The sequence below is a fragment of the Macrosteles quadrilineatus genome, unplaced genomic scaffold, assembly GCF_028750875.1.
Source record: "Macrosteles quadrilineatus isolate MER2022 unplaced genomic scaffold, UCM_ALF_1.0 Scaffold_2__2_contigs__length_208266976, whole genome shotgun sequence".
NCBI lineage: Eukaryota > Metazoa > Arthropoda > Insecta > Hemiptera > Cicadellidae > Macrosteles > Macrosteles quadrilineatus.
Window position 1 is genome coordinate 38,851,151 of NW_026542595.1, and position 20,988 is coordinate 38,872,138.

The 20,988-nt window shown below is 33.4% G+C and overlaps 1 protein-coding gene across 5 annotated transcripts in view; it reads right to left on the bottom strand.

The window, feature by feature from the left end:
• LOC128985705 (glutamate receptor ionotropic, kainate 2-like) overlaps positions 1-20,988 on the bottom strand; it is a 79,379-nt gene that overhangs the window by 40,563 nt on the left and 17,828 nt on the right. For all 5 annotated transcript variants that reach the window (XM_054405497.1, XM_054405498.1, XM_054405496.1 and 2 more), the window contains exon 2: positions 7,104-7,219. In XM_054405497.1, coding sequence (XP_054261472.1) covers positions 7,104-7,176 — 73 coding nt within the window. In that variant the 5' untranslated portion in view covers positions 7,177-7,219. The remainder of the gene's footprint in view (positions 1-7,103; positions 7,220-20,988) is intronic.

The following is a 20,988-nucleotide window of genomic DNA, read 5'->3' on the forward strand; positions in this document are numbered from 1 at the left end:
AATTTTAAACCTTATGCTCACTATAACAATAAAGGTAAAGCAGTGTTCCAGTGAGGATATTTTAAAAGCCCGGATATGCACTTTAGTTAATGTCGCGGCCTTTTTAATTCAGAGTTTATGAAACAGGGGGAGGGGGTGGTAGTTGTAACAACCACCCTTGCATGGTCATATACATGTTACAACTTTCCAAGCAAGAATACACGTTTGAAAAAATGAGTAGCCTACACTAAAAATCATATAACAAATTGAAGATCTCAAACAAGTAACGTATGTAAAACAAAAAAAATTTAATCGAGACATTTTTTGAATTAATCATAATTTTCTGTAATATTCTTACCATAAGTGCATCTAATATAGTGCTTTAACAGTGAATTTAATTTAGGATAAACTTTCTAGTTGAAAGCGTACAAGTGCACAAGATACTAAAGCTTAAAGCCAAGTCTTACTTTCTCGTTACAACTTAAATTAAATTAACTGAATTAGTCCGTCCGGAAATGACTGGGTTCGTGACCCTCTTGAGACTTCGCTTTTAATTTGGAGACATTCAATGAAAGTCTTGATTAGCATTTGGCTGGTTTTCTTAGAAGCCTAATTCTTACCCAGAGTTCTGGATTATAATATACTAGGTATAGTAGAATACACATTTTCCTATCCCATATTTGGACAGTTTTTAAGAGTATTTTTTTTAATTCTTGAGTTAAACTATTGAGTGACTTGTTTCCATATCATTAGTTATTAGATTATAGTAATTCACGTTTCCCCAGTTTAATAATTTTACCATAACGTATGTATCATCTCTGTGACCACCAACCGCCTCGTTTAGTACCAATATTTGACGTGAATCATGTATTATTAAAATGTAGTATATAATATACGATTTTTTATGCATCTTATGCTAAACAACTAAGTAACCATTAACAATGCAATTTTAATGTCGAATCTGCCCCAGTGCTCGTGCTAGGACCGCTCGTAGCCTATAGGCCTAGTAGTGCTACTTTTTTTCGATTTGTGTATCATGTCGTGTATAAGTTTATTTATTTTGGATTTTTTGAAGTGTCGAAAGCTTGACAGTTTATATTTTCAACAAAGCCAATCTGTGGCATTTAGCTAATGAGTATTTATAAAATTAGTCGATATAGGTTGGGAGGCTAAAGTTGTGCAACGTTTATTCTTAGAAAATACAAAGAAATTACACCACATTAGTTATTATAAATAACACTCATTTTATTGTAAACAAAATTGTATTCTATATCTAAAATGTTTAAAAATTAATTTTTTTTTACGATATAAGCAAAAATAATATGGTGTTAATACCACCATATTATTACTAGTATTACTAGTATTATTATAAAAATACTAGTACTAAGTGTTAATACTTAGTATAGGGGTTCTGATCGAAAAGTTTGAGTCTTAATTTTTAAGTATTGATATACAGGGTGAAAAAGTCTCGGAACTGTTTAATATATAGCTACCAAAATTGGAAGAAGATTACAGATCATAAAAACCATTTTAAAACAATATTCAGTGTTTCTAAATAATGATTTACAAACATGAATGTGCTATGGGGCTGGAGTACCGGGGGGCTATAGGGTGTGTCAAAGTATAAAAAATACCACCTTAGGGGACGCCCTACTAGAACAGTAGTTAGAGAACATCTTGAATCTAAGTATATCATAAATTTAAGCATAGGTCAGTATTCTCATAAATTTAGTGGTATTTTTTTACTAAAATCAAAATACACAAATTTGTGCTCATCAGAATAGTTTATAAAAAAATGTAACCCGGACACAACTTTCTAGAATTGTCGATTTTGGAATTTTGGACGACTGTTTTTTTGGCTAAGTTGTTCTTTTGATTTCAAATTTACGCCATTGTATTACACTAATAAAGACCTTTAATTTTATGGGCATACTAAACTATGCTTAAATTTATGATATTTTCTGGCTTCTAGCAGACGCTCCTCTGAAGAGGTAGCTTATCATTGCATAGCTAATTCAAGAAATATTTGAACGGCTGCAATTTTTGACTCGATTCACTGTTTCAGTTTTGTTTGTAGCATCGTATTTCATTAACAACGAACTTTAAGTTGATTTACATGTGATCATATGCTTAAGTTTAAGATTCTCTTCTGACTCCTACCAGACCGTCCCCCTGGGAAGGTAGCGTATCACTGAATAACTTTTCCAAATTCCTTTATGACCAGTAATCTTTCTTATATTTGGTAGCTGTATCTTTATTATTCATTAAAATATTAAACTGTACCGAGACTATTTTCTATCCTCAATAGTACATATATATATATTTAGATTAAGCAGTTGTAATTTACATAAAAAAATAAATCCATACAGTAAATTACCCAGAATTATATTTAGACAGAAGCTTGCATCTCCACTGAACATAGCATGCTATAAATTAGTTTTGGATAACACGTGTACAGTGTACAACTTGTATTGAGTAAAATATTTTACAAGCTGATCGTCAAAACAGAATTATAATCCAAAGTCGATTGACCAAGTTTCAAAACTATTTGGCGCCTGTCTTGCGTTGAACGAGTTTCATTGAAAAGACTTGATTTGAACATAAAATGCACTCTCAGTCTAGATATTTCTAACACAATTCCTGGTTTGATAAAATATATTGAATATATGTCAGGGGTTTACTTTTACCAATATACAGTTAACATACAGTTTTAACAGTAGAGTTCAAATTTACAAATTCCCTGTAGCTAAACTGCAATTCGGTGACATACTATCAACATTCTATACAAGATTCTTGTGTTTTACGTTTCTCTAAGGAGATTCATGTTATTATAGAATAATTATTGAAGACGAAGGGCTTGTCTTTGGTATTTTATATTTACAGGTAAAGAATCACCTCAGCTCATAAGGCAATACAAATTATTTGTGTTTTGTGCTAAAGGAATAATTCAGAGATACAAGACTACATCTCTATTTACGTATATACATTTATTTTATTTTAAAGAAAAAACTGCTATACATCTAATTGGACTCAATAATGGTTATAAACACACACACAGTTACACAGTCTTTTATATTGCAAACGATGCATTGAAGTACAATAAGATTATATCTTACGAACTTACGATTATAAAATGGTTCAATTGAATAGTTATATAACATTGAAGTACGTAGTTTACCACTAAAGAATTTAGATACCATAGATCATGTTTAGATAAAGCTATTCTTCTAACTTTGTTTTCCTCAGTAAACGGAAAACAAAGCTTAGTCGAGCAACACGTAAACCAATATTCTCGCCGAGTTCAAGAAACAAACTTACTCCCTTCCTTAAACGCTAAATCTTATTTCAGGACCGCTTCTCTCTCGACGTGACCTATTTTCCAACAGTAAACCCTGCGACCCAACTTGATGAGTGCAAATCCTGGAGACCACAATTGACGTATTGCTAAAAGACTTTCAGATAACAAAAATCAAATCTTTAGTCATTCTTTAGATACTACGTATAAGCTAAATATGAAATAAAACATTACAAAATTCAATTATTACATATACTGTATTATAATTTGTTTAGACAATAAATGCATGATTATTATCCTCTACAACTCTTGTTATGAAAATATGGTATTTTTAATGGCCTTTTTGGAATATATTATTTTAAAACCAAAAGGATTCAATTATCAGGAATATATTATAGGTATATACGTTAAATCTTTGAATCTTTTGACAACTTTTCATAAACTTTGCTCGAAAACATCCAATGGTAAAAAGTGTTTTAAAGATAATTAGTTTGTATATCAATTCCCTACTTTGATAGGTATTTCAATACGTTACAAGTAATTCAAATATAATATAGAATAAAACAAAAATTAGTCTCTTTGAAACAAAAACTAGGTTTACCACGCACGGCTTATGTCCCAAGGGAAAGATAATCTAAAATTGTATGTAATGATATCTAATATGGAAACAAGATGCACTAATACTGATACCACTCAGGCTTGTGATTCTTCTAATTTGGGTCTAAATCTCACTTAAAAAACTTGTAAAAGTTCTTGTAATGTTTATAAGACAATGAGAAAATCAAGAACTATCCTAGATTGTATTTAATGTAAACGAAATAAAAACGTGGTCATAAGAATGGATAATTAAACTATAAGCTTTTAAATGCTAAAACCTGGTGTTTTTTGTTAATAAACTAGTTGAAAGAATTGAGGACATGAAATTTTAATATAACATAAAATATGGAAAATCTTAAAGTCATACAAATATATAAAATCTTACAAATCGAAAAAGAAACCATTCGATCTATGTTATGAAATTAGTAATTGGTATTTGTGTTGAAGTCAGTGTTTCACGTTGTTTGTCCCATATGTATGATTTAACTACTTACACGTTTCAATAATTACTGATATTATGATGTAAAAGAACCGTGAACGCAGAAAAAGTGTCAATGTTTACATTTTTGTAACAAGATAAAGAGTGTATTCAAGTTTCAGCCTGAGATATCATCAAAAGAGTGTAAATGTTATTTGCTGAGACGGGGAAACAAGGCTTCTTAGACTACTCTTGAATTTCGCCAGCTCAGACCTCATTTACATCTGCCTGGTATGAATGAATTCATTTTAAGCCAAATTTGTTTTCATTCACCGAATTTATTTGACCTTTTACTTTTCCTTTCAAACGTAATGTATCATTCTCTATTTTCTAAAGTATACACTTTTGCCAAAAATACATTTCGAAATCACAGAGACAAATGCTACAGTTGAATATACAAAATATAAGAAATATACAGTAGTTCAAGTGAAATATGCTAAAAGGGTGAAATTTCAAATCATATAATGAATCACGTTTGAGGGTAGGGAAATACGATATTCCTGTACGAGCATAATAGTTCGTGTGCGAGTTTGGTGATCGTAGGATTTCATTCAAGTACCGTAAACAATTTACTCTAACAGAAAAAAATTTACACAATGTACAATCCCACAAATTATGTTGTGTTGTGATTGTACAGCAACGTACAATAACAACTGCTTTGATCCAATAAATAGTACACTATTTTGCCCAATATTGCGACGGAATATATATATATTTTTTTTCAATGTAACATGTTTTTTGCCTTTACATTTTATTTTACTGAGCAAAGTACCTAAAAAAACTTAATATTTATTATATCTTATAATCATATTTTTATCTATACTATTATAAAGAAGAGGTGGTGTCTGTGTGTGTGTTTCTATGAGCTAATCTCAAAAACTACTGGTCGGATCGGGCTGAAATTTGGCATGATGATAGCTCACATTCCCGATTAACATATAGGCATATTTTTATCCCAAAAAATCCTTCGGGGCTCCGCCCCAGTGGCTCTGGAGTTTCCCATGTTAACCTTATGAGAAATGGAATTAATGAATCTTAACAGCTGTTTCAATTAAACAAGTTGGTTCTGTTCTATGATGTTCAATAGCATTAAAAGTTACAAGGATTACCAACAGGGTTCAGCACTAGCACTATTATTTCTTTTACATTTATGACAACAGCAAAAGGTGAGTGAGCGTAGCGAACGAACTTCAACCTGGAGGCGAGTGAGCGTAGCGAACGAGCTAACCTGAAGGCAAGTGAGCGTAGCGAACGAGCTAACCTGAAGGAAAGTGAGCGCAGCGAACGAGCTCCAACCTAAAGGTGAGTGAGCGTAGCGAACGAACTTCAAAAAGAACCGAAATTTCTTAAACCATGTCCTCACTCATAACTGCTATAAGCATTTGATACTTATATGCCAACCCCGTACGAAGGACGGGTACTCTGCTAGTAATAATAATAATATAATAACATCTTTCACAGTAATATTTGTTATTATATATAGTAATATATTTGTCCAATAACTATTGTGTCCAAATATTCCAATAAATTTACCGGTGTCCAGCTGACGTTACTTTACTCCTGCAGCTGAATTTGCCGGTAACTTTATGAAAAAACCGGCTTCTTGTCCTACAAAGAGTGAACAAACTAGTTGCGTACTGTGTAGCGTGGAAGAAGTTTGATTATAATTTACAAAAATATAATTTTTGTAATTAAATTAAAAATATATTTTATAAGATAATCTTTGTTCATACAGCATTCTTTGATCATAATCTGTGATAAACAACTAAACTTTTAAGCCTTTTTACAGCTTGACACTTTTCAAATGTGGTTTTAATTAAAAGTAATAATAGTTACAAAATCCGAACAAGAGGATTTTATCATTATTGTTTTCCACTCCAACAGAACTCGTGATGGATGTAGGAAGGTTTCACGCATGAAATGCTGAACGCTGAGCTGGAGCCAACCAGAAAGTTTATTTACTGTAAAATTACAATAATTCAACAAATGATCAATGGACTTGATGAGAAATCCTTCCGATTCGTTGGTTAGTATTATGTTTTTTACGTGGATTAAAACTTTGTGTTTGTTTTTTTCTACATTCAAATAAGTTTGTGTGTGTTTGCGAGCAATTACACGCATGAACATACTGCCTTTGTTTTTTTTTATTTTAACAAAATTAGTTATTTAATGTATTCAAAAGAAAATTTAAAAAAGAAATTCACTTCTTTAAAATGTTATTCATAGAGTTTCAGTTAACTGTGAGATAAAGAGATGTTTATTCCATTATCGTATTGATTTTAGTTTGTTATTTTTTGTTGATGTTCTAAGACGCTCGACTCCAGCCAGACTTACATATTATTTCAGGCTAGACCAAGAGGACAAGGCCCCATGGATAAATTTCATTGGTGATTTCCAGAATTAGAATCCGGAACCTCTGGGACAAAAGTCCATTTCTCTATATAAGTATAATAACTGACTATTACACTGAAATTATTATAATTTCATACCCATTGAAATATCAACGGTCTTAGGGATGGAGATTGGAGATGTTACAAGTTTCTTTTTCATAAAAACCACAAAACTTAAAAACGAAAAAAAATCTATTTGTTGATGGTCAAGTTGCAGTGATTTTACCCTTTTTTTGTAATGTGTGCCATTTATAAGAGAATTCCTGTTGTATTCTATAGTTTACAGAACGGACATTCCTCTAAAATATTGCCTATTGTTTCTAGCTAATATAAACTTTGTGCGTGTGTATTTTTGTTTGGTTACCTATTTTGATGACCGGCGGAAGTGAGTGAACCATCGCCGCTGAGATGGCTAACAGAAGCAGGCTCAGGGGCATTCTGACATCTCGGCCTTATCTCCCCTCTCATGGCATACTTCCTCTGAAATAACAACAAAATTATAATAATTATCTTAAAAATTATTGTAAAAGGACAATTTATTTCCGTTTATGTATATGTTATGGTCATGCGTTTTCCTACTGTAGCGTATGTAGCCTACAGTTCCCTTGACTAGGGGAACGGTAAGCAGATCCACTTAGAAGTCTTCCCGGCTAGGGATCTACTGACCAGGCGGTGCGGTCTTCTATGTACATTAGGGGTTAATCCTAGGGCCAACAACCCCACCTTGTAAATGCTTTTGGTTCAGGACCACCATTAAAATACCTGAGAAAGAACGATGATTCACAGAAATATACTCCTGATACGTGTGAGGGACTTAAAGTTGTAATCATGGATCGTACTCTCACTAATTAGTTTTGAACCACCTTTAAGTTATTAAATCCCTTGGGACAACCTTTTTATGTTTTATAAACCGAGGAAGTAGGGTATAGTGTTTTTGATTCTTCAGCTAGTCACTAGAGATAGTTTTAATAGTAAACATCGTTAAAGTACGACGAGTTTGCATGGCTTTCTGACACAAATAGAAGAAATTAACCAAAGGATAGCCTGTTTCTTTAACATTTATGATATTGACGCCCAGAATCGAACGCTATTCAAGATTAGTTTTTTTCAGTGACCTTGAAAGTAGAGGAATATATAAATTTTTAAATATCCTTAATTTTATTAGGTAAATAAATCCATACAATGTGCATTTTCCAATTGTTTTCATTTTACCGTGTAAAATTTAAATACATTTCATGCGAAGGCAGTTTTAGACATTATTAGTAGTAATAGATCAAACACTATGAAAACAGGTTTAAACTTAACATTTTAATATGATCAAATTTGAAAGTTGTAGCGTCGAGTGGGTACAAAATAAGATGGTAATGGCCAGTGTCCTTGTGAATCATTCATATAGGATTTAGAGCAGTCATCAACCATGGTTTGGTCCTCTCTTTGTATGGATAATGCAACAGATGTGGATATATTCGTAAAGGGAAATGTCGTTTCAAAGCTTCTTTATTCAAAGCGCCCTTGGTGGAAACTGTCCAATCCATCAAGAGACTGCTGGGATATCCTTTACAGGATGTTACGAAATGTTTCCGTCCTACTTGTTCATGAACAGGTTCAGGAAATGAAATATGAATTGAACTATTATAGTTTAAATTTGTAATGAACATTGAACATTTCTCAAAAACAAATTGAACTATATGTATGGAATTATAATGTTGGAATGTTAAAAACATGTTTTTAATAACTTAAAACCTGTCCGATAATTAATTACCATACCAGATATCTACCATTCTGTGTTTTTTACATAAACATTTTTATCTTTGGATTTTTTCAACCGATCTTTATGAAACTTGGGATGTAAAGGTAGAAGAGACCCATGTAAAAAATGTATCTTGATTTAACCTAAAATTTCAAAATGTCGGCCATTTTAATTTTGTAAACTTAGTTTACTTGAAAATAGTGGATTTTATTGAACAATTTCAAAACGAATTTTATTTAGGATTTTTAATTTCCTATCAAACGATACCAGTATCAAAAAGATCTAATAAGAAATAACTGAAATTTAAAGATTTTTTGCTAGTACAATTTGCCTCATTGTACAAATAGAAATCTGAATATTTCAGCTATTCCTTATTCGATCTTTTTGATCATGGTATCGTATTATAGAGAGTTATAAATACTAAAGCCTTCTTGACATGTTTTCATAAAATCAATCATTTCCGAGCAAGGCCACCATTTTGAAATTTTAAGTTGAATCAAGGTAATTTTTTCTAACATGGGTCTCTTCTACCTTAACATACATACTGAGTTTCATAAAGATCGGTTGAAAAAATTCATAGATAAAAATATTTATGAAAAAAGTACAAAACGGCGGATATTTGGTTAGTAAAGTGATTTTGGAAAATATATAATTTGTGATTTTCTCTTTATTTTGACCCAAGGAATGAAAACGTAAATTACCTCCCCATCTTTTTTGAACACCCTGCATATAAAATATTGAGTTTTAGGTAAAAATAATTAATGAACAACTAATATCGACTACATCACGACCTCAATACAATTGGATTCGTACTAAAATGTTTAAAATAATTGGGATATTTGAGCAGTATCGGAGATAGTTTTAAGATAAATATTTACTAAGCAATCATTCACTAAGGGTGAAATACAGGTTGTAGACATTTACATTTATCGTTTACACGTATATTTATACCAAACAACATGTAAACCTATTAATAGTAAAAAAATATTGCTAAAATACCTAACATATGTAACTCAAGTTCATAACTCCAGTATCAATGCACAAAGATTAACGAACACCACAACATGTTTAGATTTACCACTTAAATAATTTAACAAGTACCAGCCGTTTAGACTGTACATGTATTTTGGTGAATTTTCTAAAGCTTCTACTATTTTTGTAAAACTCTGATCAAGTAAATGCTGTCCAGGTGTGTTTTGAGGGTCTTAGAAGCCGAAGTGGCTAATCCATCTTGCCCAGAATCCAAATTGACTCTCTCGTCTGGTGAAATCTTTGGAGAGTCTCCTACTTCTGTGTAACGTATTACTCAACCTGAGTGTTATTTAGGATATTTTCACCATTCGGTAGATTGTGACATTTGATTGTTTTGTATTTGGTTTTCATTTTTAGAAATAAATGAACTTTTGAAGAAGCTGCAGCATACATGAGAACACTTTACTTTTCTTTCACAATAGTTAAAATAACAAGCTATCAATCGCATCAAGAATTTAAAAATATCGATTGCAATATAAAATAAATTCACGATATTTATCTTTAACAGGGGTTTGTGTTAAAAATAATAATAATAGGGATATACTAATGTTTATAATGTACTGAGGAAAACGGTATCATATTTTTTGGTTTTTATAGTTACGGTGATAAAGTTCTTTAAAATACATCCAGATCAAACCATGCCATACCAGACCAGACCATATATCCAGACCACATGTGGTAATAAACAGACCATGGCAAAAGAAGTAAACTATTGATATTTCTATACTTTCAACAATCACTATTGCATAGGAACTGAACGTGTGTTGCACTATTTACATGTGCTAAACGCAATATAACAAAGTCTTTAGTTAGTTGCCTCAGGAAATATGTTTTAAATCTATTTGTCCATTATACATTTTAAGAAGAAAAGGTATAACCCCTTTTATTGAGTCTAAAGCTAAAGTCATAGGACATCAGAAAACGCTATGAGAAAAAAACCTAAAGAGGTTTTCTTATAACACAAATAAAATTATACAAATTAAATGTACAGAATATTATTTTCCAAAATCGAGTATCATTCGATATTAGAATAGATGTAAAATAACAGTGTGATGTCTTAAAAATATGTCTTTGTATATTGGTACAATTAAAATATGTTAATTTAAATTACGTTGATTCCATTTAACATACTACGCACTCAACGTTATTCTATTTTTCTACAACTTTCCATTACGGCAGTTGACAAATATTAGACAACAAAGAGAGCAAACAGTTTATAACACACTACAAGAAAATAAATGGACGTCTCTACAATATACATGAAATAAAGTCAAAAACTAAGAGTAGGGTAAGGGAAGGATTTGTGGTGATAAATGTAACATGAGGGTTGACATTTGTTTGGACAACACTTGCCACGTTCTGCTCACCGCCGCCGATTTACAAAAATACTTTCTCTCAAACTGGCGACTTTGCCAGCGTTAACTTTTATGAAAGCTTACTTAACTGTGAATTTATTACCTCTATAATTATGTAAGTATATTTCAATTGCCTCACTAAAAGTATATTAGTTTTATGTTTATGGTGACTTAAGGTGTTACATGATTGTAAAAAATAAACAAGTGTTTATTTAATATTTCAATTACGAAAACAATTAATTGCTGAGTTTTATTTGTTGACATTGATAATTTTCTTATTACTGTAAAGTTTATTAAATAAAAAAAAACTCATGACTTGAGCATTGGTGTGTTATACCTCTTAAATCCTCTTACGTCGGTATATTCTACTGCGGACTATATAATCAAACAACAAGCTATAAATTTTTTGGAGTGACATGACATATCATCACGAGACACATCATATGAGACACTGTATTGAATACAAGGGCCTAAACAAAATACCTAACGATAATCAGCCATTATTTTTGTGGATTGTTCAACAGATTTCATTTGAATTTTTATATCAACCGTTTTATTTTTAATTTTTCTTACGTGGAAAGCAATGAGTGGTGAAAATATTAATGTATACCTCGGGCAAGAGCAATGTACCTCGGGCAAGGCAATGTATACCTCGGGCAAGAGCAATGTATACCTCGGGCAAGAGCAATGTATACCTCGGGCAAGAGCAATGTATACCTCGGGCAAGAGCAATGTATACCTCGGGCAAGGCAATGTATACCTCGGGCAAGAGCAATGCATAGGCTACCTCGGGCAAGAGCAATGTATACCTCGGGCAAGAGCAATGTATACCTCGGGCAAGAGCAATGTATACCTCGGGCAAGAGCAATGTATACCTCGGGCAAGAGCAATGTATACCTCGGGCAAGAGCAATGATACCTCGGGCAAGAGCAATGTACCTCGGGCAAGGCAATGTATACCTCGGGCAAGAGCAATGCATAGGCTACCTCGGGCAAGAGCAATGTATACCTCGGGCAAGAGCAATGTATACCTCGGGCAAGAGCAATGTACCTCGGGCAAGAGCAATGTATACCTCGGGCAAGGCAATGTATACCTCGGGCAAGGCAATGTATACCTCGGGCAGGAGCAATGCATAGGCTACCTCGGGCAAGAGCAATGTATACCTCGGGCAAGGCAATGTATACCTCGGGCAAGAGCAATGCATAGGCTACCTCGGGCAAGAGCAATGTATACCTCGGGCAAGAGCAATGCATAGGCTACCTCGGGCAAGAGCAATGCATAGGCTACCTCGGGCAAGAGCAATGTATACCTCGGGCAAGAGCAATGTATACCTCGGGCAAGAGCAATGTATACCTCAGGCAAGGCAATGTATACCTCGGGAAAGGCAATGTATACATCGGGCAAGAGCAATGTATACCTCGGGCAAGAGCAATGTATACCTCGGGCAAGAACAATGTATACCTCGGGCAAGAGCAATGTATACCTCGGGCAAGAGCAATGTATACCTCGGGCAAGAGCAATGTACCTCGGGCAAGGCAATGTATACCTCGGGCAAGAGCAATGCATAGGCTACCTCGGGCAAGAGCAATGTATACCTCGGGCAAGGCAATGTATACCTCGGGCAAGAGCAATGCATAGGCTACCTCGGGCAAGAGCAATGTATACCTCGGGCAAGGCAATGTATACCTCGGGCAAGAGCAATGCATAGGCTACCTCGGGCAAGAGCAATGTATACCTCGGGCAAGAGCAATGTATACCTCGGGCAAGAGCAATGCATAGGCTACCTCGGGCAAGAGCAATGTATACCTCGGGCAAGAGCAATGTACCTCGGGCAAGAGCAATGTATACCTCGGGCAAGAGCAATGCATAGGCTACCTCGGGCAAGAGCAATGTATACCTCGGGCAAGGCAATGTATACCTCGGGCAAGAGCAATGCATAGGCTACCTCGGGCAAGAGCAATGCATAGGCTACCTCGGGCAAGAGCAATGTATACCTCGGGCAAGAGCAATGTATACCTCGGGCAAGGCAATGTATACCTCGGGCAAGGCAATGTATACCTCGGGCAAGAGCAATGCATAGGCTACCTCGGGCAAGAGCAATGTATACCTCGGGCAAGAGCAATGCATAGGCTACCTCGGGCAAGAGCAATGTATACCTCGGGCAAGAGCAATGTATACCTCGGGCAAGGCAATGTATACCTCGGGCAAGAGCAATGCATAGGCTACCTCGGGCAAGTGCAATGTATACCTCGGGCAAGGCAATGTATACCTCGGGCAAGAGCAATGTATACCTCGGGCAAGGCAATTTATACCTCGGGCAAGAGCAATGTTTAGGCTACCTCGGGCAAGAGCAATGTATACATCGGGCAAGAGCAATGTATACCTCGGGCAAGAGCAATGTATACCTCGGGCAAGAGCAATGTATACCTCGGGCAAGGCAATGTATACCTCGGGCAAGAGCAATGTTTAGGCTACCTCGGGCAAGAGCAATGTATACCTCGGGCAAGAGCAATGTATACCTCGGCCAAGAGCAATGTCCAAGATTTTTGTCTTTCAATGTTCTCACACAACTGTTTTAGCGAATTTTCCAATAAGGAAGAAGCTATTGCACGGGGTTATAGGAACACGTTTTTAAATGAGATTTTAAAATCCAAAATTGTTTTATTTAAGTTTTTTCCAATAAAAAAATTTATATTTTTACTACCATCTCGTGTAAGCCTTAAAAAGATATACAAATGTGTGCATTGAACCTTAATAATGGTCTAATTGTAAGGTTACAGATTACGCATTACGTTCAATAAGCTGTCCATTCTACACTCTTATGGGGAAAAAGTAAACTACTTGTTTATGAATATTTGTTATCCAATTAGGTAAATTTATTTATTTTATCATACTATTAGGAGTATTTGACAAAATTATACTAATATTAGCCCTTAATCATATCAGAAAACCTAAGTACTATCAAAATATTACGTAATGGAATATTGTTATACGTATGGAATATATCGGGTTTTTTATATTAAAGTAAATATTCAAATACCCCCGCCGCAGCAAACCTGCCGACTAAGCGAATTTCCATTTGCCTGAATTTATTTTCAGTTAAATATATTTTAATAACATTAGGTTTAACGAGTACCTAGGTTTGCTGCTACAAGGAAAGTAATAAAGGGTTTTTTTGAGTAAAATATTGATAGCTTAGTACAAAATAAATAAATTTGCCAAGTTTGTTTAAAATATATCCATAAACAAACAAACTACAACATTTGACAATATTCTCCATAAGAATAACATGGGAATTTTAAATTTACAATTTTTTTTATTTTCTCCGTTACTAATAATCAAACAAAAATACTTTTATATACTAAATTATTTGTTTTTTAAGCTCTTTAAAAAGGTCTAAAGAGAAATCGGGAAATTTTGTGTTTTGAGGGTCAAAAGTGAGAAAAACCAATTTTTACCCCATAAAACCCCCCGTAAAGCCCTGTTCCCATGGTCCGATCGTGCTGGTTCGCGAACTCATTCAAGTTTATCCCGCTTTACACCTTTAAACCAAATTTCATCAAAATCGGACAAAAATTACTCAAGTTATCGCGTTTACGGACGTATATATATATATATATATATATATATTTATACATATATAAAAATTTGAACGAATGGTGTTTTTGGCCTCTGGGGACATCAAAATGAAAAAGTAAATCGGTCCCGGGTCTAGGTCTTACCGTGCCACCTACGGTAATAGCTACTTCCCTATAGGGAAATTCGCTAACAGACGAATTACAATTCGCTTAGTCTGCAGGTTTGCTGTGGCGTTGGCATTTTAGTAGTCATGGACCTGTAACACAATCATTAGCATGCAAAACGTGTTTTCACCTTGGTGCAATATGTACTGTTACTAAGCCTCCCATTCTAGGAGGCGGTGATTGAAATTATAATTCCTTTTGAAAGATATCAAATGGTCGATCAATGATATAACTAGGAGTACGCTCCGAAGTCGCGTATGAGAATGAACGAAGACAATTCTATATAGGCTACCTTAATATATAATCTGTCTTTAGTCTTTGGTGCCCCTTAACCCTGCCTCTGCGGCCCGCCGCAAGTTCGTGCGGCGACAGTTGCAGTGATGACCAGCGTTGCTAACACAACTTGCTCATTTTACCCGCAATACCCGGTAGTAATCCCCGGAATTAGCCGGAATCAAGTCTTGATTACCCACAAAATCCCCTGAATTCAAATTTTAAAGGATTCGGCAAACTTTTTGGTAATAACCTCGTTGTAACCACGTTGCTACGGTGAATTGAGAGAATTATTAATATTGTTACTATTCTTTCTTACATTCAGCAAACCGTTCATCATTCATTTCAAGTTTTTTTAAGGCTACCAAATTTTTTTTAACTGAAGCCAAATGAAATGTAATGAAATATCTATTTATGTAGGTAACTATTTATGCAAATATTTTTATCTTTCTGAATGAGAGGTACCGGAACTCCGTTCCACTGCATTCCCCCCAAATCGAGCACTGAATAACAGTAAGACTCTATCGCCTATATCAACCATAAAAGTTAAAAAAAAAACATAAAATTTACAAGATTTTAAACCTTATGTGATGGCCCCTGGCCCTATCATAAATTGAATTAATAATGTTAATTATAAAAGCTAGAGCAAGTAATGCAAGAGTACCCTAGGTCTATCGCGAATGGCAATTTGAGTACTGTGGTTAATTCAGAATTCTTATGAATAATATCACACAGCCACCTCTAATACATGATGTAGGTGGCTGTGATAATATTCAATAGTTTGATGCCATAAAATGGTGTTAGTAACCCTTATGAGAACAGGGTTAATTTGACTAACACCATTTCATGGCATCAAACTATTGAATATTATCACAGCCGGGAAAGTGGACTGGTCCCAGATCTGGGATGACATATCTGGACATATTCCAGATCTGGCACCCATATATAACCAGGTATGGAATTAGTTCAGATCTGGCATCACAGATCTGATCGTATCTGGCATCCAGATCTGACCAGATATGGAATATGAAATTGGTAAAATTTGTGTTTTAAGAGACAAACTAACATTTTATGTTATCCACACTTTATTCTTATAAAATCGAAGCCTAAAAAAGATAGTAACCATTGACAGAGAAAATGAAAAAACTTTAACTAAATTAACGCATGAGTAAAAAAAATAGTTTTTATTTGTTTAGTTTGTAGAGTGTTGTTTATTGTAGGCCTTTCACAATCAATGTTGTTTTTGTGTCATATGGTTGCCAACCATTTGTTTTAGCATAAGTAAAGGACCATTAAAAAAAAGTAATAAAGTACTTAAGTTAGCCTACGATAACATTGTGTGTAGGCCTAACTTATCTATGGCTTACTTTTTTTATTATTAATTAACTGGTGAACCCCTCTTGACATTTTCTTTAAAATATTCCAATTTTTTACTTCATTGATAGATAGGCCTATGAGATCAATAAATGATTAAACCTGTAGGAACTGTTGTAGTCAGTCGAATTTCGTTTGGTAAAAGTTCTACCGAGCAAGACAATTTTTGGGAAATGTTATCTTACAATTACGAGACCTAGATTCTCGTATTCGTAATGGCTTTCGTTACCTTACTTGATTAGAAGTGGCCGTGGTGTAGTGGCTAACTGATCGGAGTTCAATGCTAGAGTCCCTAGTTCAAATCCCGGTCGGGCATGTTCAAAACTTTTACTAACAATTTTTTCACTTTTTAATTTTTATTGAATTTTTAATGCATAGTTCATTAGGTTTTAATGTTAAAACATCTTATATTCTTTTTTATTTTATAAAAATCATTTTCTTTATAAGTAATCTGGAACTCCTTCTTAAGGTAAGATGCAAAACAATGTTACTATTTAAAATGCATAACAATGTTATTATTTAAGTATTTTAACCTGTAGGACCATGTTACCAGAAGAATAGAAGCCTGTATATAGAAACAAATAAAGTACTGTAGGCCTACCTATGGAAATTGAATTTAAGGTAAAAATAACAAGATAAATATTTCAATTTGTTTTGTTTGCAAGCATTTTTTATATTGTTATTTCATTGTGTTTCAACCACTATTTCAATTGTGCAAAGACAGTCTGGAGGTAGCATAAATTAATGAGCCGGTTCGTTATAACCTAAACTTTACCTTCCTAATCGAACCTAACTTCAAAACACTTAATACAGTCACAAATTCACATAAAACCCATCCTACCTTCCCCACATGCCTACTTAACTAAGAGCTGATTATTTAGTTTCAAAACAAATTGATTTAATTCCGCATTGAGTCAAGTATAAACAGCTGTTTGCTTTGCTCACACAGTCCTCAGCCCACATTCGAACCCGTCCAGACCACGCCATATTACCATCCGAACCGCGAAATGAACCTTAGATTCGTAATTTTAGCCTTCGTTTTACATCTACTTAGGAATCTTTCCGACAAAAACGGATTGCATTTTTGGAATCAGCGTGAAAAATACTGTAAGGAAACATCTAAAAATTGCATCATTTCTTAATGTAGACATACTATATAATTGCCAAATATTTTATCGGATGAGTAAGTTAAATACATTTCATCTTAACAATGCATATCAATATTTATCCGATTCAATTTTTCAATTTAAAAAAATTCTTTTTTTCCAATGTATGTCGCTAAACATAAAATTGATTTATGGTTGGTACGGTTTTTGTTCATACCTATTTAAGAAATTAGGCTAAACTACTGTCTAGGACTAATTTACAATTGACCAAAAATAAATAATAAGTTAGGCCTATTAAAAAGAAAGGGTACAGTTTCATATCTTTGGCACAAACAACCGAATGAGTAATATTAATTATTCGATTGTTTAATTCGATATATCGATCGATATTACTCATTCGGTTGTTTGTGCCAACAGATATGGAAGTGTACCCAAAAGAAACAAAACAAATAGGCCTAGGCCTACCTAATAGCAAAACAACCAAGGATAAAACAATAAAATGCTTCTTTAATGTTTGGTTACCTCGGTAGGTGTACCTATGGCTCTGGGAAGTGGGATTTTTTAAACGTTATTTTTTTATATCATATGGTAAATGTATGATGAACTTAAATTCAATAGGCCTAGGCCTACGACATTAAGTTAAGTTAAAATCAAACCGATAAGTTTCATCTGATAAAATAATTAAGTTATTGTTGGTTCTCTGCGGAACTGTAACTTACCCAGTAGGTAACATAGGTAAGAAAAATAGCCTAAATTTTTATAAACTCATGAAAAAGATCAAAGTTAACTTACCGTAGCCTAACTTATGTAGGCTATTTAAAAATTTATCTCTTTAACAAATCATACACAAAAGATTCATGTTGATTTTTAAAAATGTTACCTTTGTTATTAGGCCTATTATAAACTAAAAAGTAGGCTACACAGTGTAAAGAGTCTCCTTAAAAAAAGATCTTAGGCATAAATTGTTCAATATTGAAATAGGCCTTGGCCTACATGATAAATAGGTACGGTAAGTTGTATCGCCTAAAAGTGAACCGATTACGATAAGTTATCGCATAGGGTATAAAAAACAAAAATACGCATAGGGGGTAGTTAAACAAAAATATTTCATCTGATAAATTATCGTAGGCTAGGTTCTCTGCAAAACTGTTCCCCTGAATATGGGTAACTTAATCTAAGTAGGCGGCCTACTATAAGGACACAGATATAGTAGCTAAAAGAAAGTTATAGGATACATTACTTTTTTAGGTCTATTTAGGTAAGTTAGGGTTATATTAAGGCCTACCTTTCTTAGTTTAAACTTTCTACCGTAGGCCTACATTCTTTGACGGTGAAAAACACATTAAACACAGAAAGATTGTTGTATGAACAAATAAACATAGTACTGTGACATCATTAGACACAGATTTTTAACAAAACACTTAGTTAAGTAAAGTTACTTAGTAAACTTAACCCTACATCTGGCAAGAGGCTCAATGAGCCGAATTTGGCAAGTGTAGTGTGAGATGGCAGAGGCTCATTGAGCCGAATTTGTCATTGGCACACTCAAACACATATTTCGTTGTGTTATGATGGAATAAATTACTAACAACCTATACTGTTGTGAAGATGAGATTACGGGCTTTATTTTTCATATATAAAACATCTACGGGCGTTTCTATATACGCGTGTGGGAAATTTTGAAAACAGGTGATTTTTTATAGTGCTGTGACAGTGCAGTACAAAACTCTTTAGGCGACTTATTAATAAAGTTTTTTTATAATTTAGGCCTATTTCTTTTTTGTTTGTACAGTTTATAGCCTATAACCATGCTTGTAAATATACTTTCTTCATTATAAGTTTATTTCTAATTTAGGCCAAGGCTATTTCATTTTTTGGTTGGCAGCCAATTTTTTGCGTAGGCTTAGCCGATTTTAATTTTGTATGCCAAATACAATGTAGGCTTACTTTGTAAATATTTGTAATAATCATATTTAGTCATAAAATATATATTTCAATGTTTTTCAACCCAGTTTATGACTTGTTTTTTTTTCACCATATCACTTTGTAATGACTTGTCACTTTTTTCGAAAATGAATTTTTCGGTTGCGACTTTCTACAAAACACTCTATAGGAGACTTATTACTTAGGTTTAGTAAAAAACCCTATATATATTATAAAAGTACATAAAATTAGTAACAAAATTTATATCTCAGAATTTCATACATGAGGTATTGAAGATTTTATAATCATTTCATTCATGCGAATATGTTATACATTTTTCATAAAAAATGTAGAAGTTGTTTATATTTTGAGTTTTTTAATTTTTTCAGTTGCAATAATCAGTAAAATACAAATATTTATTGAAAGCCCTATGGTTTTTGAGTATAAACATGCAACTTTTATTGACTCTTGGAATTTATTACTATTTTTGACATCACTCAAAATTTTATTTGCGTTTTTTTTGTGAAAACACATTTTGAAAGATTTATTGACTTTTTACTAATCCTTTTACAATTATTCCAAAAGCCTTTATATTACTATGTAGAGTACTAAACTGCCAAACCTTTTCCAATATATCTTTATAAGAAAAAAAAATTTTAAAACTTCTTATAATCAATAAAATTTCAAATTTTATTTTTCAAAGTAAAAAAAAAATAAACTTGTCTCTTTGTTACTATGACAACTATGAGTAAAAAAATAAATAACTTTCACTAAATTGTTCATTGTTTTGTGCTGAATCAGAATATATATAATTTATTGTGTTTTCCATTCAATATAACAGAGTTATTAACAGTTTAATGAGGCCACTACCAAAGTTGACCAAAACCTCTGCCATCTCACAGGTGCACGGCTAGCAGACGACGCCGCCAGATCACGACCTTCTCACCGCAGTATTTCACCTTCCTTTTTTTAGAACCTTTGGAACAGTTACACGGAACTGTTTGGGATAATGTTCAACGCAACTGTGACAAAAAGTATAGAATAGGTTTGGTGAAACCGTTATATTACAAATAGCTCCGTTCCTTCTCAACTTGATTATTTTTCCTGCATAAAAATTTAATTATTATGATAATATACCTTTTTTGCTCCTCCTCATAATAATAACAAGTCTTTTATAGACATAACCTTTAAGTTAGTTAACTGGTTTCGTTTATTTAATTATTCTTACATTACATCACGAAAACCGGCTTATTCATAAAAGATAATATACTAAAGAAAACTATTCAAAGAAATTGCACAGTTTTGTTAAATTTGCTAACAATGAGAAAGGTTATAAGGTATAAGGTATTGTTGATGGAGCAGGAGTCATAACGAAAAAGCACACAAATTAAAATCAAAAGTGTTATTATTATTTATATTTATGGATACAGTACAATTGTGAAGTTCATAATTATAATAAATTTAACTTACCTTCTTCTGTTTCGAAATTCAGCTCCCCAACTATTATTTCAATGGCATGGGCTTCTTCCAGATGCTGGATCAAGTTTTCAAACCACGAAAATTGATGAGAGCCTTTTCGGGTTGTTTGAACAGTCAGCTTGTTCACTACAACAACTATCATGCACATTACGTGTATGGCGCGTTAAATTAAATTTACTAGCAAAGTGTTTGTCACAAATTGAACATTCAAACT